This window comes from Pteropus vampyrus, unplaced genomic scaffold (assembly GCF_000151845.1).
Source record: "Pteropus vampyrus isolate Shadow unplaced genomic scaffold, Pvam_2.0 Scaffold43, whole genome shotgun sequence".
In the NCBI taxonomy this organism is placed as follows: Eukaryota; Metazoa; Chordata; class Mammalia; order Chiroptera; family Pteropodidae; genus Pteropus; species Pteropus vampyrus.
In genome coordinates, this window is record NW_011888824.1 from 4025731 (window position 1) to 4053533 (window position 27803).

The 27803-nt window shown below is 34.5% G+C and overlaps 1 protein-coding gene and 2 pseudogenes across 3 annotated transcripts in view; 2 read left to right on the top strand and 1 right to left on the bottom strand.

The window, feature by feature from the left end:
* Window positions 1-3247: 3247 nt before the first annotated feature.
* Window positions 3248-3366, bottom strand: LOC111738808 (annotated as a pseudogene).
* A 10082-nt stretch (window positions 3367-13448) lies between these two features.
* ECHDC1 (ethylmalonyl-CoA decarboxylase 1) overlaps window positions 13449-27803 on the top strand; it is a 28421-nt gene continuing 14066 nt past the window's right edge. The window contains exons 1-6 of one of the 3 annotated variants that reach the window (XM_023529821.1): window positions 13449-13667; window positions 16168-16204; window positions 17940-18161; window positions 21161-21303; window positions 24107-24159; window positions 25725-25805. In XM_023529821.1, coding sequence (XP_023385589.1) covers window positions 17942-18161; window positions 21161-21303; window positions 24107-24159; window positions 25725-25805 — 497 coding nt within the window. In that variant the 5' untranslated portion in view covers window positions 13449-13667; window positions 16168-16204; window positions 17940-17941. Of the gene's footprint in view, window positions 13668-15133; window positions 15207-16167; window positions 16205-17939; window positions 18162-21160; window positions 21304-24106; window positions 24160-25724; window positions 25806-27803 lie in introns of those variants that run through there. The other 2 variants (XM_011358733.2, XM_011358734.2) reach the window with 2 other exon arrangements.
* Window positions 27301-27419, top strand: LOC111738781 (annotated as a pseudogene).

Below are 27803 nucleotides of genomic sequence, written 5' to 3' on the forward strand. Positions count from 1 at the left end.
TTGACAATATATTTCACAATATATTGACAATATATTGTGAATTTGACAATATAAAGTGTTAGCAAAGATGTGGATGACTAGAAATCCAATTTGCTGGTGGTAGAAGGACAAATATTTACTATGAATTTAGAGAACAAGAATCCTAACTGGTACAAGGTACAACATAAGCACCAACTAACATCGTGAATCTTGTAAGTAGTACACTCTCGGTTAAGCAGCAATTTGAAGGAATCATTCATAATTAGCCAAGAGGAAACATTATAAATGCAGGGCTAATTTTGCCAGAAAAACTCACTACTTCTTGTTTTTTTAGGTTTTGTTTTTCTTCTTTTTTTCTCCTTAAGGCATTATAGTCATGGATTCCAAATTTCTTCATCAATATTTCATCATCTAATTTTGCAATATTCTAGTTTTCGAAGTGTAGGAGGGAATATAGGTTGTAATGAGGAAACAAATTGTCCTATGACAGAGCACTCTACAACATGAATTGTCTTGAAATCATATTAAAATGTGGCCTCTACTTTAGTAATTGAATGCTTAATTGGTAATTCCGAAATAGGTTGTTGTTAGCTACAGTCCAAAATTTAAAGATTGCTTCCCTACATGCCTTCATAAAGACTGAATCTACTGTTACCATATTTGAGCAAATGTTTTATGGAAACATAATGTTCACTTGATGAGTAGCCAACTCTCAACTGAATTCCTTAGGTAACAATCTAATTTTATTAAATGAGAGCTCATTATAAATTTCAAAAAGTTGCCATTCAGATAAGCAAATCTTAAAATAATGGTTAAAACTGAAGAAGAGCTTATTCTCAGTTGAGTTCTTGTGTGAATAAGAAAGACTAAAGTTGTGGGTAATACTAAATACGACATTATATCTCTTTGTCAAATATCAAAATAATTTGACATGATGCATAGTTTTGAAATTATGTCAGTCTTTCCAAATCTTTATTACAGCATCTCCCAGTTGCTACAAAACATCCTCTATCATCTTCTTTCATAACTTTAATACTAGGATGATATTTTTCTTTTTCCTTTTATCCCCTGTCATTATACACATATATTTATTTTATATACATACATATATATGACTCATCTGAAAGCCTGGCTTCATAATTTCCCATGTTCCGCATTTCTAAACTTTAACCTCCACTTTATTTCAGGCACAGTCTGACACTCTGAATTGCTCCACTTTGAAAATTAAATTGCAAGGCTCCACTTCTATCTAATCCTTTCTTGCTGCTCTGTTTCTTCATATTTGTCACACTGACACTATGTCATCATTTGATCTCTGGTTTCCTCCTCTTTCTGTATACTTTCAGTACATTAAGGCCCCTTTTGACTTCTTTTAACTTTCTAGCCTAATTCCATGCTCACACATTTCAGCTCTGATAATTTATTTTAGTTTTGTTTTTTTTTTTTTAATCTTAAGACACATTGCCACACCTTTCTCTTCATCAAAAAGTGTACAGTGACCTCCCTAATAACTTTTCCATGCTTTTTCACTTGGGAAAATCTGTCTTTCTCCTTGTCTAAAAGTGGATTCATGGCCTTTGCCTTCACTTCATTACTACCCTTTGGGTTTTTAATCATTTGCCCTTTAAAACTGCTCTCTCAAAAGTAACAAATTTTAGGAGTCCAGCTTCTGGAACAGCAACATGAGGAGCTGCACGGACATATTCTTAAGTCAAATAAGCACGACTGGTAAAAATTATTTTTAAAAATCGCAACCATTTAATGTATATGAAAATCGGCATAAAGGCATGCAATAAATTAAAAATAGATATATTTATTTAAGAAAATCTAAAATTCAGTAAGAACATTGCGAATCTGAGGCTTGTGAATTACAACCTATATTCCCTCCGCCCCTTGTTCCAGCTCAGCATGAAAGAAACTTCACTCTAGGTGCAGGCAAGAACAAAGGACTCCCTCTTCTTTTAACTGAGATCAAGGGCAGGCTACTAACATTTATCAAACACCCCAGCTATGTTTACAGGAGCTAAATTTCAGGTGACTGCATGAGAGCTCAGACTCCCTTCTTGCACCCCGCCCCTACTCGTAGGCCAGAGGCTCTACCACAAGTATTATCTTCTGAGAAGACTGGGGCCTTGATTTCCCTCACTGAAGCTTATTTGTGGGGTAAATGTTCCCCTAAAGGCAAGACAAGCCAAGAGGACTAAAGGCTACTGCCTACACCCAGCACCCTCCTCCTAAAGGACGTGTACCATATATAGAGAAATCCCTACTCCTAGTTCCATGGCTCAGAGATTCCCGCCCCCCCCCACCCGCCCCCAGGGGAAGAGGTAAGCCTTTAGAACAGAGAGTTCTGAAGCTCTCCCAAATTAACCAGAGTATGGGAAAGTTCAAACCTAAGGGTGCTGTTAAGAGCAATGAATGTGTTTGTTGGGAGTGAGAGCAACGAGCCAGAAAGGTTGGCTAACAAGTGTGTGAGAAAGAAACAGAAGTGATACCTAAGAAAATCACGCCTGAGGTCAGAGCAATCCTCATGCACTAGCTTCAGAAAATGCCTATAAAATAAGGCCTAAATGTAATTGTCTCAAACTTTGGTGTCATCCCAGGCGATTGACTGCATACACAAGAATATACCCCCTTTCACAAGTAATATCAGATGCTTCAAACTAAAATAGTACCAACAGTAGCTAAACAAGCAAACAACAATAATAAACACCAAATGGGTGGTGGGGAAGAATCACATTCAGAGTTGCTACAATATATTATCTAAAACATAAAGTTAAAAAAGAAATGATAAGACACTCAAGGAAATAGGAAAGTGTGATCTGACCCATACACAGTTTTTAAAAAAAAGCAGGTATAGTTACCTTCTTTTATGGGACCCAGATGTAGATGATAGCAGACAAAGGCATCAAAGCAGCTATGATAAATATCTTTACAGAATTAAAGGAAGGTATAATGATAATATCTCATCAGAGAGACAATATCAAAAAGGAAGAAGAAATTATAAAGGAGAAACAAATGGAAATTCTAAAGTTACAAATACAGTAACCCAAACAAAACAAAACAAAACAAAACAAAAAACAAAACAGAGTTCAACCATAGATTTGAACTGGCAGAAGAAAGAATCAGCAAATATCAAGAAAGGTTAATAGACATACAATTTGAAAAACAGAGGACACAAAAAATGAAGACAAATGAACAAAGCCTCAGAGAAATGTTTGACACCATTAAGATTACTAGTATACATGTTTGTTCATTTCTTTGTTTATGCCTACAGCACTCAGTCTTCCTTGATGGTCTCCCATTCAAGTACTAACCAGGCCTGCCCCTGCTTAGCTTTCGAGATCAGACGGGATCGGGCGTGTTCAGGGTGGTACAGCTGTAGACACCAGTATCCATGTAATGCGATTACCAGAGAGGAGAGAGAAAGAAGCAAAGAAATAAACAAAAACCATGAAAACTTATTTTAAAAATAATGACTAAAAATATCCCATATTTGATGAATAACATTAATCCACATATCCAAGAGGCTCAACAAACTCCAAGTAGGAAAAATTATACTAAGAAACATTGTAGTCAAAATATTCAAAGATATTTTTGTCTAAAGACATTCTTTGTCTAAAGAGAAAATTTGAAAGCAGCACAATGAAGCTGAAATAAAGACAATGTCAGATAAACAAAAACTGAAAGAATTCATTGTAAGAAAACTCAACAAACAAGAAATTTTAAGAGAATTCCTTCAGGCTCAAAGCAAGTGACCTCAGACAGAAACTAGAAACCATACTAAAAAAAAAAAAAAAAAAAGATAATTGTGTAATTATAAAACATAGTATAAATGTATATTACTTCTCCTTTCTTCTCTTAATTATTTAAAAACAAATTATATAAAACTATATGTATATAAGGCCTATAACATATAGAAATGTAATATATTTGCCAATAACAACACAAAGGAGATTGGTGGGAGCAAAGCTAATATGGAGTAAAAACATGACACCGGATGGTAACTGTTAATTGTTCTAATTCATGAGATTATATTTCTATTTATTTCTGTCTTCTTCAATTTCTTTCATCAATGCCTTATAGTTTCAAAGCTGCATTCCTTGGTTAAATTTAGTCTTAAGTATTTTATTCTTTTGGGTGCTATTGTAAATGGGATTGTTTGCCTAATTTCTGATGTTGATTGTTTATTGTTAGTGCATAGAAATACAACTAATTTTTGTATATTAATTTTGTGTCCTGCAATTTTACTGAATTCATCTGATGGTTATTAATTGGTTCTAACAGTTTCTTTAATGTTGTCTTTAGGATTTTTTTATATACAGTATCATGTTATTTGCATAAAGAGACAAATGTACTTCTTCTTTATCCATTTCGATACCTTTTATTTCTTTTTCTTCCCTAATTGCTCTGGCTAGAATTTCCAGTACTGCATTGAGTAAAAGTAGATAAAGTGAGGACCCTTCTCTTATTACCAATTTTAGAGAAAAAGCTTCCAGCTTTTCATCATTGAATATAATGTTAGGTGTGTGCTTGTCATATGTGGTCTTTATTATGTTGAAGTACATTCCCTCTAGACAGTTTGTTGAGAGTTTTTATTATAAATGGATGCTGAATTTTATCAAATGCTTTTTCTGCATCTATTGAGATCATATAATTTTAATCTTTCATTTTGTTAATATTATCTATCTCATTGATTGAATTGTAGATATTGAACCATCTTTACAACTCTAGAATAAATACCACTTGATTATGGTGTAGGATCCTTTTAATGTACTGTTGACTTTGGTTTGCTAATATATTGTTGAGAATTTTTCTATCGAAGTTCATCATGGATATTAGCCTAAAATTTCCTTTTCTTCTAATTTTCCTTGTCTGTTTTGGATATCAGGGTGATGCTGGCCTCATAAAATTAGCTAGCTATTGATTTCCTCCCCCTCTATATTTTAGAAGAGTTAGAGACAGATAGATATTAATTCTTTAAATGTTTAGTTAGAAAAGATGCTTGATATAATTTCAATCTTGTTAAATTTATTAATACTTCCTTTGTGGCATAATATATGATCTAGCCTACGGGTATTTCATGTTAGTCTTGAGAAAAATGCATTTCTGCTGCTGTTGGGTGGAATGTTCTGTAAATACCTGTTAAATTAATCTGGTTTAACATGTAATTTGAGTCCAATGCTTCTTTATTGCTTTTATGCCTAGATGATTTATCCATTGTTGAAACTAAGGTATCGAAGTCTCATACTATTATTGTAGTTCCATCTATTTTTTCCTTTAGATCTGTTAAAATTTGCTTTATATACTTAGGTATTCTTGTGTGGGTGTATAAATATTTATAAATGCCATATCCTCTTGATGAGTTGATGCCTTTATTATTATATAATGACTTTTTCCTGCTATAGATGTTGACTTAAAGTCTATTTTGTGTGATATAAGTACAGCTATCCATTTTCTTTTGTTTCCATTTGCATGGAATATCTTTTTCCTTCTTTTCACTTTCAGTCTATGTGCATCCTTAAAGTTAAAGTGAGACTCTTGTAGACATATATGTAGGTCTTGTTGTTTAATCCACTCAGTCACTCTATGTTGTTTGATTGGAAATTTTAACCTATTTATATTTAAAATAATTATGGACATACTGTTGCCATTTGATTTATTGATTTATGGTTGTTTTGTGATTCCTATGTTACTTATTCCTCTCTTGTTCTTTTTTTTTGTGATCTGATAATTTTATATAGTGGTATGCTTTGATTTCTTTTTCTTGATCTTTTGTGTATCTATATCCACTATAGATTTTTGCTTTGTATTACCATGAGGCTTACATAAAAAAAAAAAAGTTTATTTATGTCTATTTTTAAGCTGACAACTTAACTGCAAAAACATACAGAAGCTCTATATTTTTACATTATCTTCCCCAAATTTTGTTTTTAATATTATGATTTACATCTTTTACATTGTGTATACCTCAACAATTATAGTTATTTTTAATACCTTTGTCTTTTAATCTTCATTCAAGAGTTATGTGATTTATCCACCATTATTACTTTAGAATATTCTGAATTTACTATTTACTTTTACTAGTGAGATTTATACTTTCATATGTTTTTATTACTAATTAGCGCATTTTTGTTTCAGCTTAAAGAAATTCCTCTAACATTTCTTGTAATGCTGTTCTAGTAGTGATGACTCTAACATTTGCTTGTCTGGAGAATCCTTCTCTCTCTTCCAACTCTGCAGGACAACTTCTCTAGGTAGAGTATTCCTTCTGGGCAGGTGACTTCTTTCAACACTTTGAATATATCATGGCGCTCCCTTCTGGCCCCCAACTTTTCTGCTTAAAAATTTGCTGGTATGTAACAAGATGTTTTTCTCTTGTTACTTTTAAGATCCTTTCTTCGACTTTCACTTTTGACAATTTAATTGTGTTTCAGTGTGGGTCTGTTTTGATTCATCTAATTTGGTATCTTTTGTGCTTCCTTGATCTGAATATCTGTTTCTTTCCTCAGGTTAAAGAAGTTTCAGCTACTATTTCTTGAATAAGCTTTCTCTCTCTTCTTCTCGGACCCCTGTAATGTGTATATCGGTCTACTGGATGGTCTTCCATAAGTCCCTTAACCTATCTTCACTCTTTTTTATTCTTTTTTCTTTTCTTTCTTTTTTTTTTGCTTTTTGCTTCTCTAATCGAATGAATTCCACTGCCTTGTCTTTGAATTCACTGATTCTTTTTTCCAGTTGACCTAGTCTGCTGTTGAACCTCTATATTGAAACTTTCAGTTTAGTTACTGTGTTCTTTAGCTCCGTAGTTTCTTTTCAGTATTCTTTTTCTATTTTCTATCCTTTTGTTCAAATTCTCACTTTATTCATGTATTGTTCTACCAACGTTGGTTAGAATCACGATCACTGTTATTTTGACTCATTATTAGTTAAATCACTTATGTCTATTTTATTAAGATCTGCTTCTCGAGTTTTATCTTGTTCTTTTGTTTGAAGCATACTCTTATTTTTTTTCATTTTCCTTGACTCTGTGATGATTTCTACATATAGCTAAAACAACTTTCTCTACCAGTCTTATTAGTATGGTTTTGTGTGTATGAACCTCATCAATCTATCTGGCTCTTGGTAGTTTCTCGAACTTTTGAGATTGTTCAAGCTACATTCTTTGTGGATCCCCATAGTTGAGGGTGTGCCAAGAACCATCAGTGTCCCAAAGGGGAGGATTGCAGTCAGATAGTAGACAGTTGGAATCTGGACCCTCAGACAGCAGGTGAAAAGTTTGTTCCTTCCCAAGAAGAAATGGGCAGGTGGGTATTTTTGCCTACTATCCTTTGTGCTGGGCCTGCGTGTAGAGCCATGGAAAGGGGGGTGCTTCTAAGCCTATTAAGAACATTTTTGTTTGCTGCAGTTTAGGGTTCTAAATGGAAGCATCTTTGGCAGTCAGAGACAGGTGATCTGGGGACTTCTCCCTGGAGTTCATCCACAAATGTTGAGCAGATATGTGTACAAGCTCCTTTTAGGGAGATACTGGTGACTTGGGGCAGGCAGGAGGGACAGGTGAGGAGAGGCATCTGCTACTTTCCCTGGTCTTCTTCCTAGGAGGATCATAGTCAGACCCTATGTGTATGCTAAAATAGAAGCCTGACCCTTAGGCAGCAACTTTTAAACAAATAAACCCCATTCAAAGAAAGATGGCATTTTTTTTTCTTGCCTATTCTCTCTGTAATCAGCTCCGAAGGGTGGGGGGTATAACCACATTGAGTGCTTCTATGCCCATTTGTTTGCTATAATCTTGTGAGTCTTATGGATGCAAACCCCACTGGCTCTCAGAATTAGGTGTTTTGGGGGCCCATTCCTCGAGTAAGAATCTTAAAAGTTAGAGCACTTGGTATAAGATGGAAACGCTTAATTTCTTAGTGAGAAGCTAGAAGTTAAGGTTCCCTCCTGATTATATGCTACTGTGCCAAGGGTAAGGTTTATGGCAAGAGTGTGTTTCAGCCTTTCCTATCTGCTTTGGTGTGGGTGTTTTCTTGATCACTTGATCACCTGATGTGTAGGAGGCACTCAGCTAATTCCTCAGTTTCTGGATTTTGTTCAGAGGAAACTGGTCTATGTGTAGGTAGGTGTACATTTGTTGTGTTTGTGGGAGGAGAAAATTTCAAGAGCTTCCTATGTTGCCATCTTTGCAGCCATGATCTGTATAAATATAACTAGGTAGAATGCAAGAAGAATGTTACTTTTACTCTTCTGAGATATTACCCAAGGGGGGCCTAAGCTGTGGACAATTTTTTCACCCCTAAGAAATCTCGAATAGATATCTCAGCTTTCCAGTCACTTTCAGGTAAGAAACATCTTTTTTTCAGTATAAATATGCCAAGTTCTTCTGTATAAAACTTTCTTTTCCCAAGATCAAACCTGATATAAACTCAGGAACCTGCTTCTCTGTCCCACCTCACTTATGGGGACAAATTGCTTGGAACTTCCACAGCAAGGCTTGAGAAAGAGCAGTAATTAGGGGAAAGAGCACAGTTTTCTTTATAGCTGAGCCTGGTATTGCTTGCTGTATGCTCTTGGAATAATATTTGTGTGGGCTGTGATCTTTTTTTCATGGAATAATTTTGCAATCTGATTTCTCAAAGATCAAAGAAAGTCCTGGAGGACTTTCTACAGAGGAACTTGGTATATTATTAAAGATATCCTTCATCTGGCTGTTTTGCCTCCCTTTTAACCCTGGAATTTTAGTATACACTTCTGTACTGGGTCACTTTACTCATTCAAGGGATTCTCTTAGGCAAGTCTCTTTCAATATAGCCTACAACTGACTCTTCTTTTAAGGTCCACATTTAACCTACTAGAAATCATGACCTTTTGCCTAGCCTCTGTCCAGTTCTCAAAGGAGTCCTCTTTTTTTTAATTCTGCTATTAGGTCTCTCTGGCTGTCCTATCACCTAGCATCTCCTTCTGGAGAAGCACCTCAATACACATTGTTAAATTAAAAAAAAAAAAAAAAAAAGCAAGGTAATGAGCAGTGAATACAGAATGTTACCATTTGGTTATCAAAAAGTTTATATGTAGATACACATGTATGTATATATATAAATATTTTATATAAACATAAAAATGTTTTATATTCATGTTTATATTGATGATTATTCCATATACAGAGAGATGCCCTGTTTTATTTATGGCTGCATAATACTCCTTTGAATGAATGCATCATAATGTGTATATATACTGCTAATTATATATGCATTTATAATGTGTATATATGCATATATAAAGCACATATATATAATAAATGTGTATGTATAATACATATAATAAATATATATGAAAGGAGATAGGTAATCTCTGGAAATACATAAGAAATTAGTTTATTAAGAGTTGCTATCTCTAAGATTGGGTGCCAGGTAATTCTGAAAAAGTGGGGGAAGAAGACTTTTTACTGTATATCATTTCTAACCATTTAACTTTTGTAGTGTATATATATGTATTGCTTACTGCAAAGTGAAATTGGAAAACAAATTCATTTAAAAAATATTTTGACTTACAACAAAGCCTATAACATTCTAGTTATTAGTATGTTGTACCTGTGAATCTTCGTTGGCTTAAACAAAAATAATTCCCTGGAAGAAAGCAGGTGGAAGAGAAATAAAGCCAGAGAGTCAGAGAATGCTGCAAATTGGTAATCAACGGTAAAAAATGGCAATAGCAGCAGCAACAGTATATATTGTCTACAAAAATCAGTATAAAAGACATGTCATGCTACTTTCTGGGATATCAGGAAAAACTATTTGAGGGTAAAGAATTATCAGGCACAAATTTCTCGGCTTGTTATATATGCAAACTGCCACTAGGGGGCAGTATATTTCCTACATGGTGAAGAGTGGAAAGTCAAAAACAATAGTTTTTTGCTTTGCATTATTCCGTTATAAATTTCTTATTCTGTGAGATTATAACCTCCATTTTTATAAAGTATATAGTGAAGAATACTTCAAAAAATAGCCAAGCTTTATTAGTCAAATGAAACTCTCGTTTTTCAGACAGTAGGAACATTCTTTAGTAAGTTATGTTTGGTCACTCTCTCCAGAAGCAATCTACATAGAAAGTGTTTTATTTTGTTTTGAAATCTCATGTACCAATATTAGTATAAGCATTTTTTTTTTTCAGAGATAGATGGATATATGTTCTATTTATTTTTTAAACCTGCTTAAGCAAGTTAGGGAAAATGAGAAGTCAGGATATTCTCAAATTTAATGCAAAGCTAAGCACACACCAAAACTTAAGTCTACTCCCAGGATCACGTGAGTGCACAACTATGAGCTTCATTCCATTACATAAACAAGAGAAAAATAAGGTTATTTCATTGCTTTAAGAAAAGTCCTTTGGAATATTATTTGGCCTTACAAAAGGAAATACTGCCATCTGAGACAACGTGGATGAACCTGAAGGACTTAAGTGAAATAAGCCAGACAGAAAGACAAACACTGTACAAATTCACTTACATGTGGAATCTAAAATAGTCAAACTCATAAAAGCAGAAGATAGAATGGTGGTTGCTAGGGACTAGGGGGAGGGGAAGGGAAGATGTTGGTCAAGGAGTACAAAATTTTAGTAATGCAAGTTGAGTGAGTTCTGGAGGTCTAATGTATAGCAATGTGACTATAGTTAACAAGGCTGTATTGTATACTTAAAATATGCTAAGAGGATAAATCTTAAATGTTCTCACCACACACACACACACACACACACACACAATAAAACACACACAATAAAACGGTATAACTGTGAGGTGATGGTTATGCTAACCAGCTTGACTGTGATTTTTTTTCATAATATATATGTATAACAAGTTGTATTCCTTAAATATATATAATCTTTGTCAATTATGCCTCAATAAAGCTAGGTAATAAAGTCATTTTCATGAGATAGGAGAGTATTTGTATTACAGTTGCCCTTGAAACAAATTGCTAGTGAGGAATTGCCTGTCTATAAGACCACACACTTTCCAAATGATACACAGTTCTTTTCAAGGGAAAAATACAAATACTCTTGTTTTCTAGGGAGCAAGTCCAGTCTTCCAAATAGGAGGAGCTAATGGCTGACTTCATCCAGCAATTTGGTGTCATGCTAGAGCTAAAGCACCAGCCTGCTAACTCGATTGCCACTGGTTAGAGCTTTAATTTGTTTTTATTAATAACAATAGTATTGCATTTTTTCTAAATATAAAAGTAATAAATTTTATGGTAGATATTGGTAGATACAGAGAAGTATACAGAAAAAATTAAAAATTCAAATAAAACCATTGTTAACATTTTGGTATATTTCTCTTTTTTCTACTATATACATATATACATACCTATGTGTATATGCATGTAATAGTACATATGTAGTGCCCGTATGATTATATTATATATGCATATATATACTTTTTAAAAATACTATATTTTAAGCATTCTACCATGTTATTAAATATTCTTCATTCTTCAGAAATTTGAAAACACATAAAGATATTTAAATAACATAACAGACACTATATTTTCATAATTTAGGATTGACAAGTGTTAACAGTTTGAGATATTTGTTCCAGTATTTTTTCTATGGCATATTAAAAAACAAAAACTTGAATACATTATCAAAAGAAATAACAAGGGAAAGAGAAAAGAAAAAATGGAGGGAATTGTTCCTAATTCAGTCTGTCATGTACAGTCAGGAGAAAGGGTACAGTGAATACAGAAAGGTCAAATTGTTGGCTTTTAAGTTATAAAACAGAATGGTGAAGAAAACAGAATGGTTTTTAAACAGTTATAAAACAGAATGGTGACGATATTAAAGGATTGTTTTTCTCTTTTCTTCTCTCCGTCCCTCTCCTTTTGAGTGAAAAAGCGTTCCGTGTTTCAGAAAGAAAACCTCTAAAAAGCCCATTGGACTGCACCTAGGTTATAAACAACAGATTAGACAAAGAGCACATGAATATCAAAGCTGATTGAAAAATAACAGTAAAACCCTATCACAAGGGTATATCCAAACAATCAAAAAATTCTTCAACTTTTTAAGGACCCCCTGCTCGGAATCAAGTACCTAAAAGTGGGGCCAGGAATCTACACATTTACCTAGTTCCTAATGAGCCGTATGTCCAACAATGCTTGAGAACCTCACTGTCATGAAGACGAACAGGAATTCATAAATATAACAAAAGGCCTTCCTTTAACCTAAAATACTAACTTCCAACACTATGTTGAATACACTTTATCTGTCTTCATAGTACATATTTATTTCGTTGCCCATCTCTTCCACTAGAAAACTCTTAATGTAGAATTTACTTGGGTAGAAAGGGGCTTACAATGTTGGAAAAATGCGAGCCAGAAATAGAAAGCTCACCTTAGTACATGATCTGTTACTGAGAAAAAAAATAACTGAGGAAAACTTTCCTCAGGGAGAAAAAAGCAAAACTGCATACTGAAGTCCCCTCCCCCCTCAGACTCTAAGGGCCCCATTTCTGCTAACAATGGGCTGATGACCCTTATCAATAGCCAGAGGATCTGAGTTGCCAGGGCAATTATCAGGATTTGAGGGAGAGGGCCCTTTTTCCAAAGAAAGGAGGGAAGAAAACTTAACTAGGTTTACTAAAAAGATTAATTCTGTCTGAGATGCCCCATTTCATTTCCTGCTAAAAAATTAAGAATTTTACAAATGAAGTCCTGTCTCAAAATGGTTCATATTACAATTTGGAACACACACATGCAGAAAACATAAGCACACAGTAACAGATATACATTTCAAGCCATAAACTCAGGTTTCTGGCAAATTTTTTATGCAAAAAATTTTTTCTTTCAATCAGTTTCTCTTCCATTCTGGTGCCCCAGTTCTGCATGGATGGTGGCTTATTGTATCCCTAGATTTTAAGGGTTGTTCCTCCTTGCCCCAATGTGGGAAAATTTTGAGAGGTTTATATAACCGTGCAAAGGCAGGCAATCAAGACTCTGAAAGAGAAATCCATAGATTTCTGCTTACACTCATGCAACCGGAGTTTGCACGGCCTCTTCCGGTTTTGCAGCTTTCTGATTCCACATTTTATTTAGGAGAAAATAAATTTTTCTGCAAAAATTCTGGGTGCTCGTGATATCCTCCGCCCAGGTTCACTGCCATCAGAGATACTGTGGGTGTTTTTAGTGGCTATGCAGGTTAGCTCTTTCCTTCATTTCAATATTCTCCTAAACTGGATCCCTTTCCCACTCTTCTCAGCTTTACATCGGAGCCTAAAACTACACGTGTTTTGGCAGCTTCCCTGCACCAAGCTCTAATCCTGTGTCGCAAGACCTGAAATACGAAGCACTTACAGTAGCATCGCTGTCTGGGGCTCCACTCCATCGCAATGGCGGGCCGGGGAGAACGCGTGGTGGAGGGCCGGTGCCTCCGGCCTTCCCGGAAACGCGCGAGAGAAGCGGAAGGAGGGCAAAGAGGAGCGGAAGGGGAAGTCCCGGCTGTTGGCGCTTCCCGGACTCTGGCCGTGGGGGATGCATAGCAAGTGGCATCTACGGGGTGAACCCGAGGATATCGCTGTGGGAAGGACTTTAGCCCTGCTCCGGACTGCTCCACAAGACTTCTAAGCCGAAACTGACCAGGGCGCAACGACAAAGTTCCGCGAAGGGGACGCAGCACCCAGCGCCGCCTGGGGACTTTGCCAGGTGATGGAGGGTGTGGGGAAAAAAGGTGGCGAAATAGTTAAGAGAGGAGGCATCTGAAAAATGCAAAGGAAAGGGCTTGCAGAAACTCAGCGGGTTATAGGTTAATCACACCCTTTAGATCTTTAAATGGCCTTCTGGAAACTCTTGCTACACTTAACAATGTGTAAATAGATAGGACTGGTGGTCCGGAATTCCTTCCCCTTTGCAGCCTCCACCTGAAACTCCCCCTCCAATCCTGAGTCTGATGGGCCCATAGACCCTCAGACAAAGGAATCATGCCCCTTGCATAGAACACTGCTGGGGTATATAAGCTGTAAGAAATCTACCCGCAAGGAGCTCATGCCTTTTGTGCTGTCTAGAGCCTCAAGTGCTCGCGGGCCTAATAAACAAACTCTCCTTCCTCTAACAAAGTTGTCTGAGCGTCCAAAATCCTCTGTCGGGTGCTGCTTCCTGCAACATCTGGAGAAAGTGGAGAAATAGCTGACGTCAACACTGTCAAAAGAATAGGGAAATATCATTTCAATGTACTAATTTAAATTCTGAATACTTTCCAGACTTTGTGCTAAGTAGGTGCTGCAAACAAATGTATTTATTTTCAGACTGTCATGAAGCGGACAGTCTCCTTTCCGAGAATTACAAAATGGGGTGGAAGGCCTAGAGCTTTTATAGGATAAAGACTGAAGAAGAAGGAAGAGACAGAAAATATAAGCTTGGCTGGGGCCGCATAGTCCACCTTGTTTAGGCAGAGAAGGCCCAGAGTTGCATTGGCATTTGGGCTTTGGCTGACTCAATACACTGCATTTCTGGGCAAACGGAGCATTTACAGGATGGCTAAGTTATCTAAGTTTTGGTTCGCTCATGTGCCACCCAGGCAACTCCATCTTGGTCTTAGAATTCATTTCAGCAATATTCCCAGGGACCTCTAATTTTCCTTCTCACTATGTGTTAAATTATCTTGCTTAACTAAAACATGGAACATTTCCTTTGTGCGGCAAACTTTCCAACAGAAAAAAATGTCCAACCCATTTTTGGATTATGTTCTTTCATTACACAATTTTTTTGAGCCTCAGTAATCCTTTAACTGCTACACACATACAAGGGTCACAAAGGTAGGGAATTAAAACCAGATTATTTAAATCACTTACATGTTGAAAAAAACTGATAAGGACCTAGAGAGAAAATCTAGATGACTCTCCCCCAACTCCATTTTCCCTTCATTTTCACATCTGAGAGCGTACTGTTTACCAGCTATTACTCTTAAGTGCTGGAGGTATAGAGATAAACAGGACATGGGCAGGAGCAACAGAGAACCCCTTCTGTGAAGACCTTTCACTCTCTTGGAATAATTAAGCTTTAAGGGAAAGGCATAAATCTACTGATGGAGGGAGGAGCATAGTATTCAGCTCAAACAGCTTATCTTTTCTTGGAACTTTATTGGTCTGACCTGAAAAATGAGTGCTTAACAGTCAGATGCACAGGCTGTGATTACCAGTCCAGTGAGAGAAACCAACTGGCAAAGAGCAGTGACTTCGACACAGGGTGAGTGGTAAGAATAATGAACAGGGTAGGTAGAGAGTTGATTCTTAAGCCTCGTATGGTATTGTGAATTGTTAAGCCTTTTATGCCAAATTATTATTTGCAAATATCATTTGTCAAGCATCGCTCTAGGTACTGCAGGTGCCTTTCTCAGCTAAATCTAGTGGGAAGATTTGGTTAAGCAAGTACAAGAAAATGTGAGTGAGAGTTAATAAAGAATATAAATGCGAGGACAGACAGTATTTTTTGTAGAGTTTTAAAGGGGATGACTTGGAATTACTCTGAGGAAAAGAAAAGTGTAGCAAGTGAGGGATCACATATACAGACACTTAAAATGAAGAGAAAACCTGAAGGATTTGTGGAACTGAATTCCATTTGGCTGTACAAGGAAGAGGGGAGTGTGTGGCATGTAATGACCCAAACTGGAAACAACCCAAATATCTATTTATTTTAGAATATATAAATTATGGTATATTCATATAATAAAACAAAAGAATGAGAAAAATGGACTTTTTAGAGACCCTAAGTACATAATAACAGTAATGGATGTCACAATCATAGTTGAAACCAGACACAAAAATATATGTATTACATTATTCAATTTATATAAAGTTCAAAAGAAGGCAAACAAATCTTGAATATTCGAAGTCAAGTTAGTTGTTTTACTTATTTGGAGTGGTAACTGGAAGATGGACCGTCTGAGATTTATGTTATTAATTGGGTCCTTTTTACTTGAATGTATTCACCTTGTGAAAAATTCATTGAGTTGTACCTTACAATGTGTATGCTTTTCTGAATGTATGTTTTATGTCAACAAAAATGCTTACAAAAGGCAAAAAAGCCTTTGGGCAGAGATGAGATTACCCGTGATGTATACGTCAAGTTAGAAGAGAAGAGTGACAGAACCCTGGGGAATACATAAACCACACAGACACGGTCTTATTTTTTCCCCCATTTTCCTCAGGACCCTTCCAACTTTTTCTTTGAAAACATTGCATAATGTAAGTATAATGCTAAGAATAAAATTTCTGTTAGATAGTGGGATTGCTCTTGTAGCATTTCCTCATTGAGACTTTCTAAGGAGACATTTCGACTGAATTTATTCTTTGATTTGGAAAAGTTAAAGAGTTGAAGGAAGAAATGCTGTCGTTAGAAAGACTACCTGGAGACAGGTAATGATGCTAAATATAGAACGGCAACATTCTTCTGAATCTTCCTAGTGTATTGGATCCCAGTCAATGTACTGTAACTATGCTTTCATCTCTCAATGATATACTGAAACGATATCTGCCAGGATCCAGGGGGCCCCGAAGGTGCGCAAGGCGTCGGCGCGGGAGACAGTCGACTACACAGCTCAGAGGCGGTGTGACACTGTTCCGTTTTATTGTGATTTGAGTACAACTTTTATACTTTTTATTTTGGCATTAGATTATACTTTGTAGTTAAGGTAGCAGGGAGTTAAATTTCTGTGGTTAGGCGAAGCAGAAAATCTTATAGAGTATATTATTATTAATGTTCATGATTAACTAGTACATTTTTCTCTCAATCATTACAACAGAACTATCTGATGGAACAATCTGAACTTTTAATTCTTATATCTATTACGTAAGATACAGTTTGATTTAAGTAAAGATGATAGATAAATGTATTCATAACAGCAAGCATTGGCTTGTGGGCAGACATTGTTCTTCTTTTTGCCTAAAGAAATCTTTTAAATACTATTTGATTTATGCTATATCTAAAGTTCAAGCTGAACCTTTCTCATAGCTGTTCAAAAGTTTCCTTGGTGCAGTAATAAGGAAAATATTTATAAAAATCAGTTTTACAAAGCTGCTTTCATAAGCTAAGTTTCTGTTCCTTTGTTTTTTAAGCACCAAAGAGATCCTGACCCAGCCAGCCTTTCTATGAAACTTAAACTACTATAAGGCACATGAATTCTATCTTTATTCACTGTACGTATACTATCTTTATTATAAGCTCCTGTATAAGGCAAAGGAAGATCAGGTAATCTTTTCATACTATTAGCCCCTCTAAGTGGATACCAGAGTTTTCTATTTATCCACTAGGCCACAAAAGGAGGCCCTTCCATAGTAGGCACAGGCTTATGAGTAAATTTCTTATCCTTTACTAATTTTTATACTAACTGCGTGGGAACAGGAGCATAAACTGGTTCCAGCAATTCAGCTTGTTATAATTTACTCATAATATCTTTAAGAGGCGCATCAAAAGGAATTTCCCTTAATAATTGTTCAAATAAAGGGTTTACGCATTCTGGACACATCAGGGTGACTAGAGCTGATTCCATACGCGGGGAATTTACTATTTTTTCCTCAGAGCCAATTTTGAGGAAATCCATTTGTATAGCGTGTACACTTACTAGAATTTGTGCTACCCAAATTCCCCCTATTAATAGGATCATTTCTAAGAAACCGATTATCCCTAAACACATGCCACGTCCTCGTTCTTGACGATGCATTCCTTGAAGCCTCTGTCCCCATCTCCGGACCTTGTCACGCAGTAGGGTAGAAAGAGGACGAGGCAGATATCCTTTGTGAATAATTTGGGGAGAAAAGGAAAGGAATTCCATACTGCCATCTCCTCAAAGAGTGCTTTTAGAAACAAGGAAGTACTTCCAATGAAACAGAAAGGTCTATCATTAAAGCTTATTAACAAACATATAATGTTAGAAAGGTGTCTGTTCATCTGGACTACTGTATACTTATCTCTCTTTTCCAGAAATGGCAAGAAGTCTTTTGAAGACATCATCGATGTCTATGAGGACAAAGTTGGTACAACAGATGGGATTGTCACTTTATAATACATCTCATGGCTTCAATGAGGAAGAAGTGAAAAAAAAACTTCAGCAGTTTCCTGGTGGATCCATTGACCTTCAGAAGGAAGACAATGGCATCGGCATTCTTACTCTGAACAATCCAAGTAAAATGAATGCCTTCTCAGGTATAGAGCTCTTCCTTTTGCTAGTTAAAGAATGGCATTAAATCTAACCTGCTATCGCATGACTCTTATTCTTACTCTGCTGACAGAAATCTTGAAAGTCAAGGTACTCTTTGTAGAACATGAAAACAAAAACAAAGCCATCACATGAACCAGGTACATTTTTTACTAATTTGTGACTTTTAATTAAAAAAAAAAATTCATGAATACAGATGTTGATAAAAAGGAAACCGTCAAATTAATCTTGTTTTTTTTTTTCATTGAAATTTATGAACTGCTTAATAAGTTCATTTGTTTTTGTTCAGCTAATGTCACTGGGAGACAAAGGGAAAGTGGTTTCAAAGATTTTTAAAAACTAACGAGAAAAGCCTATAAATGAAAAAAGAAATTACTATTTAGCTTTTTTTTTTCTGTGAATTGAAATATGACTCTAATTTTCACCATGTAATTCCAGTAATCAGTGAAAACACTGCACTTGCCTATTTGTTGCCCCTTTCCTAACTCTTAGATACTGATAATACCTTCGTTTGCTAGGCAGCGCTTGGCAAAGTGGTAATCTGGGATTTTTTGCCAAAGCTCAAGTTGGAATTCTGTTACCATGATGTTATGCAAGAGATAATGAGTAACCTTGTTGACTATCCAGCCCTTGTATTTCAAAATGATTTTGTAATTTCTCTATTTGTTGGTTATGTACTTCACGGGGATATAAATTATATTCTGTAGTAGCATTTGAAATATTTGGCTCAAAAATATCTCAGTAAATTTTCATGTGTCTATATATAATCTCATACCTATTGACATAATTCAGTAGACTCTAATCTTTATAAATTATCAATGGTGGGTCTTTAAACCAAAAATTACTTTTCACTTAGCGGAATTCAGAGATATCTCTCTCTTTTAGTGTTAACCAACAGAAATATAATTCAGGACACAAATGTGAGCCACGAGTTTCATTCAAAATTTTCTAGTTGCCATGTTTTAAAAAATAAAAAGAAACAGGTAAAATTAATTTTAATAATATATTTTATTTAACTCAGTGTATTCAAAATATTTCAATATGTGACTAATATAAAAATTATTAAGAAGTATTTTCTTTTTTTTTGTTTTCATGCCAAATCTTTGAAATTTGATATACATTTTATAGTTACTGCACATCTCAGTTTGGACTATCCACATTTCAAGTGCTCAGTAGCTACGCGTGAGTGGTGGTACTTTATTGGACCATGCAGCTTCATACCTTCAATTGGTTCAGAGAATAAAAGCCAATTTAAAAATTAGCCTAGGAAAAATAAATTAGAAAGGTGAGACTGCTCTGGAGAATTAGATTATATTATAGTTTTAATTTACTACTGGATAGCTAAAAATAATTTATATTAATAAAACTTGTTATTCAGATGGAGACAAATGTTAATTTAATGCCTAATATTTAAAACTAATACAAACAGAACTACATTACTTTGGGTAATGGTATGTGATTGGGTTTGGTTGGGAAATGATGAGTGAGCCCCATACTATGCAACCCCCCCAGGCCTTTGTTTGAAAATCACCCAACCAGATACTTTTTAAGGTCCTTTCCAACTCTTAATGTTTGTTTTACAAAGTAAAAAAGATGAGTTCAAGATTAACCACTGGTATAGATTCCTCATACTGAAGTCCAGTATTACTTTTTTATTTGACACTTAAATATTAGGGAAGATGAAGGGTCCATATTTACCTATATAGATCTATTCTTACCCTAAATGTGTGGTTTTCTATAAAAAAACTATACTATAAATCTTTTAAGAGCAAGAACTATATTTCCTAAGGACTTCCTTGGGAAGGCCTGCTGTTTTAATTAGGTCATAATTAGCAATTAGAAAGGATGTGAATCAATAACATTAATATTTATTGTGGAACCACTTCACTCCTGGTTACTTCAGAAAATGGCAAAGAAAATAATAGTTCTTGACATCATGGGGTTTATATTCCAAAGAGGTGTACATAGTTTAATGGCCCCTATATAGTAAGTCTTGGAACCTTGCGGTACATATTCTTTGCCAATTTTAACTTCCTTTATGATCTTAGTATTGGCTTCTAAAGTATTTTCTTAAGCAGAGGAAAGAGTAAATTTAATCATGTTGAGAGCATTATGAATTTTATGAACTTGGAATATCAACATAGGTAAGCATATCTAAAAGAATGACAGTCTCTGCTATTTTTCTTTTATTAAAAATTTGTCTTTTATAAAGAAGTTCCAGTAGAATTTTGGAATATCAAGGAAATAATCTAATATGTAAATCACAGAATTGGTGGTTGTTAGACATCTTATTGGCAGCCTATGAAGTACTTCCTTGGGCTTTTCCACACAGTTTGTCAACCGTGGAACAAGATATTTGCTATCCCCCTTTCCTGAACTAACATCCTATTACAGTAGTTCTGTTGTGAGTAGGGTGACAATATCACCTTTGTTTTGTGTACTGTATGCCCATGTATCATAAGATTTCATAGTCTTCTGAAAAGCAATATTATATTCGAGTTAGGAATATAGATGTAACTCTTGTGAGCTTGTTGACAAGACAATGTATACTGCTGTGAAATCAGGCCTAGGTATCATTTTTACCCTAAGGGATAATTTTTTTACCACCATATCCCATATTATTGATTCCAATTTTCCTATTCCTAAAACATGTATGACATATTCTTATTTTTCTACCTCACCATATATTTACATGATTTCTTAATTGAGAGAGAGAGAGAGACAGAGACAGAGAGAGAGAGAGGAGACACAGAGAGAGAGAAATAGGAGAGAGGAGAGAGGAGAGAAGGAAAGAAAAAAATCACTAACAAATTGTAAACTTTTAAAGCAGGGACTGCTTTGTATACCTCCTTTGTATATACTTCATAGTGCCAACACAATAAGTATTTGATAGACGTTAGTCTTGTTTGATGCTTTATGGCTTCGAAATTATTTCTGTTTTTCTAGTATCTTAGCTGTTTGTGATTCCTCCTCCCCTCTCTGGCAGGTGTTATGATGCTACAACTTTTGGAAAAAGTGATTGAATTGGAAAATTGGACAGAGGGGAAAGGTCTCATTGTTCATGGGGCAAATAATACTTTCTCCTCAGGATCTGATCTGAATGCTGTGAAAGCACTAGCAACTCCAGAGGCAAGTATTGAGCGAATTATGTATTAGATTGTACATGTTTATCAGACTTTTACGGCTGAGATATTATATTTTATTTATATGGTCATTATGGTAACAACTAGTCTTTTAATAGCTTTCCAAGGATCAGAATTTCATTTCGCTTCTTAAAGATTAGCTTGCAATAGTATGAAGTAATGGAGAGAAAAAAATGGAAAGACAGGAAGATTAACAATAACCAAAGTCCATTATTAAAACCAGTAAGGATTTCCATTTTTTTAAGTGGAAGCCTTTAGCATCTCCTGATAACGAATTTTATATGAGATATATATATAAAGTACCTAGCATAGCTTTGGTACATAGTAGGCTTCAACTAATGGTAACAATAAAAAAAAATGCTTTTGAATTATTACCCTGATAGAAGAAGACTCCTAATCATCTTCCACTTCTTATACTCCAAAGAACCTCTTTTTCGTACATTCAAACTTCACCCACGTCCTCTAGGCAAAACAAAAACAAAACAAAAAAACAAAAAAATGGAAAAACATAAGTATTTATTGCCATTTAATTATAGATGTGGGCCATATGTAGGTAATAATGTTTTAATGTTATTCCACACCATTCTATGTAGTATATGATCTTTGCATAAATATATGAGGAAAGAGCTTGTTTCCTCATATAATTTAGTTTTGATAAACTTGATAAACTTAGGGAGGTAGTTAGCTTTGATAAACTTTGATAAACTTAGAGGTAGTTTTGATAAACTTGGATTTGAATGCGGGTTTCAACACTTTCTGGCTAATTGATTGGCCAGTCACTTAATCTTTCTAAGTCTTATTTTCCTAATCTATAAATGAGAATTATATATTTCATAGAGCTATTGTGAGGATTCAAGCTAATGTATATAAAGTGCCTATTAGCACAGTGCCTCAAAAAGGTGGCTATTATTTTTATTTCAAAGATCTTGATATTAAACATTATTATTTATGAGATGATCCATAATTTGTAGCAGCACTAGACTTAAATTTTTAAGGTGTCTGAATGGATACAGCACTAAGCTGGAGAATTGAATATATTGGTTCTTGCCCAAGCTCTACTAATAATTAGGTATGTGACCTATAAGTCATTTGATTATAATTTTCATCTTTAGAATGATTATATTGCTAGGCTCGTTACTTTATTCACAATAGACACTGTAAAGATAGAATGAGATAATAGATTATTGTGGGTCTGATGTAAGTCAGGTGGGAAAATATCTAAAAATGTGAAAGCTTATTTTGCTTTCTTCTAGTTACAAGGTTGTTTCCGTCTCTTTAGATCATGCAATCAGGATTTTTTCTCTTTGTATATAAAAGCTAAAAGTGGAAACATGCTAATTATTTTATATATATTTATATAGTGGGCCTGATCTAAGTCATGTAGGAAAACATACGTAGTTTTTATACAGACTTCAGATAAAGGATCACTTCAAAAAGCTTATTCTTTCTAGTACAGGCATTCTTCAAGGAATCTACTCTCTTGAATTTCTGCAGTGAGTAAGAGTGACTGGATCAACAGCTGAGAATTAAGGTGGTATGGCCTCAATGATTAAATAGCATGGCAGGTATCTATCACAAGTAGTTATGCACATCTGCCAGTCTCATCAAGAAAATCTGGAATTGTGGTTTTGCTTTACAATGTGTATGCTTAGAACCCAGATTAGTACTTAAAATACCTTACTTTGTTTAAAGATGGATCCTTTATTGTACTTTTGTGAAATCTGCCTAGTCATAATATAGGAAATATGTAGCATAGAAATAAGTAATTTGAGTAAAATTCTCTTTATGGATAATGTTAAGAAACACAGTAATATATATAAAGTATGGGGTATATTTGTCACATGGTGATTTTAAAATTAACATATTTGACTTGCTCACGTTCAGGTTATTAAGTATTTCACTATGATTCAAACTCAGCATTTTCGCTCTCAGTTGGTTTTGCCATGCTGAATATGAAGTATTGGCAGAACGTGAAATTTCTAGTAGGTTTTGGGACTCTACTTGAAAACAGGAGTTGAAGCAATGGAAATGTATGAGACTTCTAAAGAAGAAATTATAGATAAGAGAAAGAATCATGGGTTGGATTTTTGGGAATACGTGCATTTAGAACATTAGTTGAATAAGAAGAGACAAAGAAGAAAACTGGAAAAGAACAATGAAGAAGAATAGGAAGAGAATCAGGAATGGACAATATTACTAGAAACTAAAAGAGAATATCAAAATGAAGAAACTGGTCAAAGCAAGATACCATTTGTTATGGAGAGAGAGAGGGAGGTGAGGATAAGGAAAAGCCATTTAATTTAACAAATAGGAGATTATTAGACACCTTTGAGTGAAGTCTTGAGAGAAAGCTGAGATCAGATCAAACAAGCTTGAAATAAGTGTGTGGGGACAAAGAGGTAATAAGTTTAGAACTCTTAAAAAATTGTTTTATATATGTTTATATTCTTAAGAGGATCAGAGTTTGGAGTAATAGGTATATGCATCTTGTATCTCTTCCCTCCATATTACCCTGAGTAGAACTCTGCATTTCTGGGATATGTGATCTGATTCTCACACCTAAGTCTTTGCTAATATCTCATGCAAAGCTGAGCTCAAGGATTTCTAAATTATGAACAAAATAAAATACTGCATCATTTGTATTTCAGACAGCATCAAAGAGTTTTAAGTAAGATTTTAGATGTCTTTTTGGTTTCATTACTTTTTAAATGCTGAAAAAAAATTTTTTTTTAATTTCTAGCATAAAACATTTGCATTATACCTTTATGTTTGTGCTTATTCTTATATAGGATGGAATAGCCTTATGTATGTTCATGCAAAACACCTTGACAAGATTAATGAGGTAATGTGTTTTCTTTTTAAAATGATTTCTAAAATACCAAAAATAGTTCTTTGTTATTCAATGTTTTGTACCAGTTTAAAAGAAAATAGCTGATTTTAAAACTCCATTTATTCTAATGATGAACTATTTGTGCCATCGAGGACAGTCATTTAATTAAACGTTAGTGACGTATATACAAATATTTTAAAAATAAGGGACATGAGAGATAAAAAGAATTTAAGACATAGCACCTTTCCCTAAAGAGTTTATATTACTAGCTGTATTTAGGTATAGATATGGGGAAGTTAAATACTGTTATCAGAGCAAAGTAAAGACACCAGTCCAGAGACGACACATAAAGTTTACCTAATATTCAAAATTAGTAGACTGTATAGTCTGTATAGCGAAGTGATCTGTATTCGGAGAAGAGAGAAGAGAAAAAAGAGCCATGGATTAGAGAAGGCTTTTACAGCTTTCTGGGGAAGGTAGATTCACTTTGTACCCAGATGAAAAGGAAAAGGAAAAGAATTCTTCTTGGCTATTACTATGCATTCGGGGTTACAAACAATGACATGTTTAAGCTGATGAGCTTTCTACTCCCATATTCCAACTGGAAACAATTTTAAGATGATAAAAACTAAGGAAGTTTATGTATATTTATCATACTTACTAAATGGACATCACTGTACTCTTGGTGTTCTTTGTATGTGAGAGTCTAGAAAGAATAATGGAATCATAAAACTATTCTAAAATGCCTTTTAAAATTGTATTAGCTCCTGTTCACCTCCCTCTCCCTATTACATTTGACTTTTTCTTAGATAAATCTTAAAAGTTTTTTGGTTTTTCAAAAAATAATTCTTTTTAATTAGAAGCAGTTTGTGTTAAGACATTTTCAATTACTTTAAAGCTACAGCTTTGCATTTTGGTTAGAATCTGCAAAAAATTCTATACTTTTCAAAACATTTTAGATTTACCTTTTAATGCACACTGCTGCAAAGTGGGTCTTCGCAAACAGGAAAGGTGAGAGATTTATTTTTACCACAGAACCATTCCTTTCTGTAGGATTAGTCTGTGGACCGTTTCAGTGAGTGATGAAAAGATATTTGATAGAGACCTTTATAATAACACAGTTTTGGAGCTCAGTCTTCTGTCTGACATTTCTTCCCTCTGAATACAGCCTTCACGTTCCCACCTGATATCAATAAAAGTGAACTGAGATAATATCACATTGAATTATTCCTGATTGCTAGTTGTTGAGAAGTTCTAGGAGCTATAAAATGTTCATTTATTTTAATAAAGTTATAATACAGCTGTAGTTTAAAAATATGTAATGATTCAGGGAGGTATTTCAATAAACTTATATGGCGAGGCATTCAGTATGAATTATTGTATCTTTAGTATTGCACCGTATACTCCTCATGATGCACTTGGCTCAAGTTTCCACTATCCTTTGGGGTTCGTTTGTTATTATAAACATAGTTTAATAATTTGTTTCTACTGCATCTTAAGTTTTTAATGACATTTTTAGATTAATATTAAAATAAAAAATATTAACAGCCATTTTTCCTATTTCCTTCAATATACAGACTTCCTTTAATAAGTGTTGCGCTTATTCAAGGTTGGGCCTTGGGTGGAGGAGCAGAATTTACTACAGCATGTGATTTCAGGTAGGATGAAAATTGCATTAGTTCTTGCACAAATATAATTAACATATGCTCAAATGGAGTTTTTTTTTCATGAATATAAATATTTGGTATATTCTCAAAGAGGATAATCAGTTAGCAATTTTTTTTGTCAGTAATTAAAGTCGATAATTTTAGTTGATCTAGTATAATAACTCTACCAATACTTTAGTACCATGCATTCAAAAAGTTAAAACGATGATTTTAAGTAAATCTATTTTAGCAAAATCCCTGGGGAAGGATTTTTAAAGTTTAAGATTCAAAATAATTATACAAAGAAAAGTAAAAAACAAAAAAAAAAAAAAAAAGGAAGAGAGAATAGAGGAAGAGAGACTGTTACAGTCATCCTTTTAACCAATAAAAATAAGTTTTTTGATGTCCATTTCTTAGCTTTACTGTGATTTATAGTAACTTTGTGGAACTTTTGGGCTGATTAGGGAATAATATTAGAGAAAGTTATTTGGGACCAATAACTCTTCAATCCCTAGAATTCTTTTTAGTATTGGGTAGCTATACTTCATAGGAATGACATCTTGTAGAATCCTAATGCTTTATATGTACTTGAAACTGTGTTCTCAGTTACCATTACTAAGACCTACTAGCTCAGCTTTAAAGAAAACCAGTACAATGTTCTTTGATCTGCACAGACTTACACTTGAGCCTCTTTATAATGCAAAAGGTAGTGTATATAGCATAGTGGGAAGTCAAATGTCAAAACAGTAAAGAGCCCGAGCACTGGAGTCAGATAGACTTAGGTTCAATTACAGTTTGCCACTTTTAATTTGACTTCAGGTAAGTCTCAATTTCTTTATTTATAAAATAGAAATAATCTCCTTTAAATGTTTATAGATAGGTTTAAATAAGTTAATGAATATGTAGGTTTTAGCATAATGCTTAACCTAAAGCACACATCAATGTACAGGTGACACTGATTAAAGTTTTAAAGTTACCTTGTTCCACTCTCTTTTACCGACATGCCAGTATGGCAATGTTTTGGCATACTTTTAAACTCATTAAATCTCTTTGACTTTTCAACCTTAAGGCTAATCCTGGCTTCCTTTTTTCTCCATTCATTATACACTCGATCCTGGCAAAGAAAAATGTTGGAGCATACACTAAGAGGAGACATTCAGTGTTTAGAATTTTGACTCTCCCATTCAGACACTAAAGAGAAAGCCATTCCTCTCTGGCATGCAGTGCTGTAGGCTAGGGGGAAATAGTGGAAGCAGGTGACTAATACAGTTCTTTAGTTCCCTTTCAGCTCTATTCCTTGAATCACAAATTTTATATTTTCTAAGTTCAGATTTTTAAAGTATGTAAGGTAACTGTTATAAACTATCCATTGTACTAAAATGCTATGAAAATATAATAATATAAAAGACACCCATCAAAAAGACCCATATATAATTAGGATGCTAAAAGATGTGAATATTTAATTAGACTGTTTAATTTTCACTTTAATAATTTTAAAATCAGTTTTGTCTACAGCCATGCCACCCTGAATAAGCCCAATCCCGTCTGATCTTGGAAGCTAAGCAGGGCCGGGCCTGGTTAGTACTTGAATGGGAGATCATCTAGGAAGACCAGGTGCTGTAAGCATAAAAAATAAAAAATAAAGGATTGTAAGCTGGCCAGGTCCTTGCAATCTGTGAAGTCAACCAAGGGTTGCCCCGCCTAAAAAAAATAAAAAAATAAAAAAACAAACATAAATAAATAAAAATAAAATCAGTTTTATTGAGGTATTATTTGCATTCTACATTTGTGTAACCACCTCCAAAATCAAGATATAAAAGATTTTTATCGGCCCTCCACGTTTGCACATACCTTTTCCCAGTCATTTCCTACCCTTGTCCAAGGCAAAGGCTGATCACGTTCTCATTCTAAATTAGATTTGCTTTTTTTAGAGTTTCATAAAATAAATTCATACAGTATGCACTATTTTTTTGTGTTTGGCTTCTTTCATTTAGTGTAATTATTTGAGAT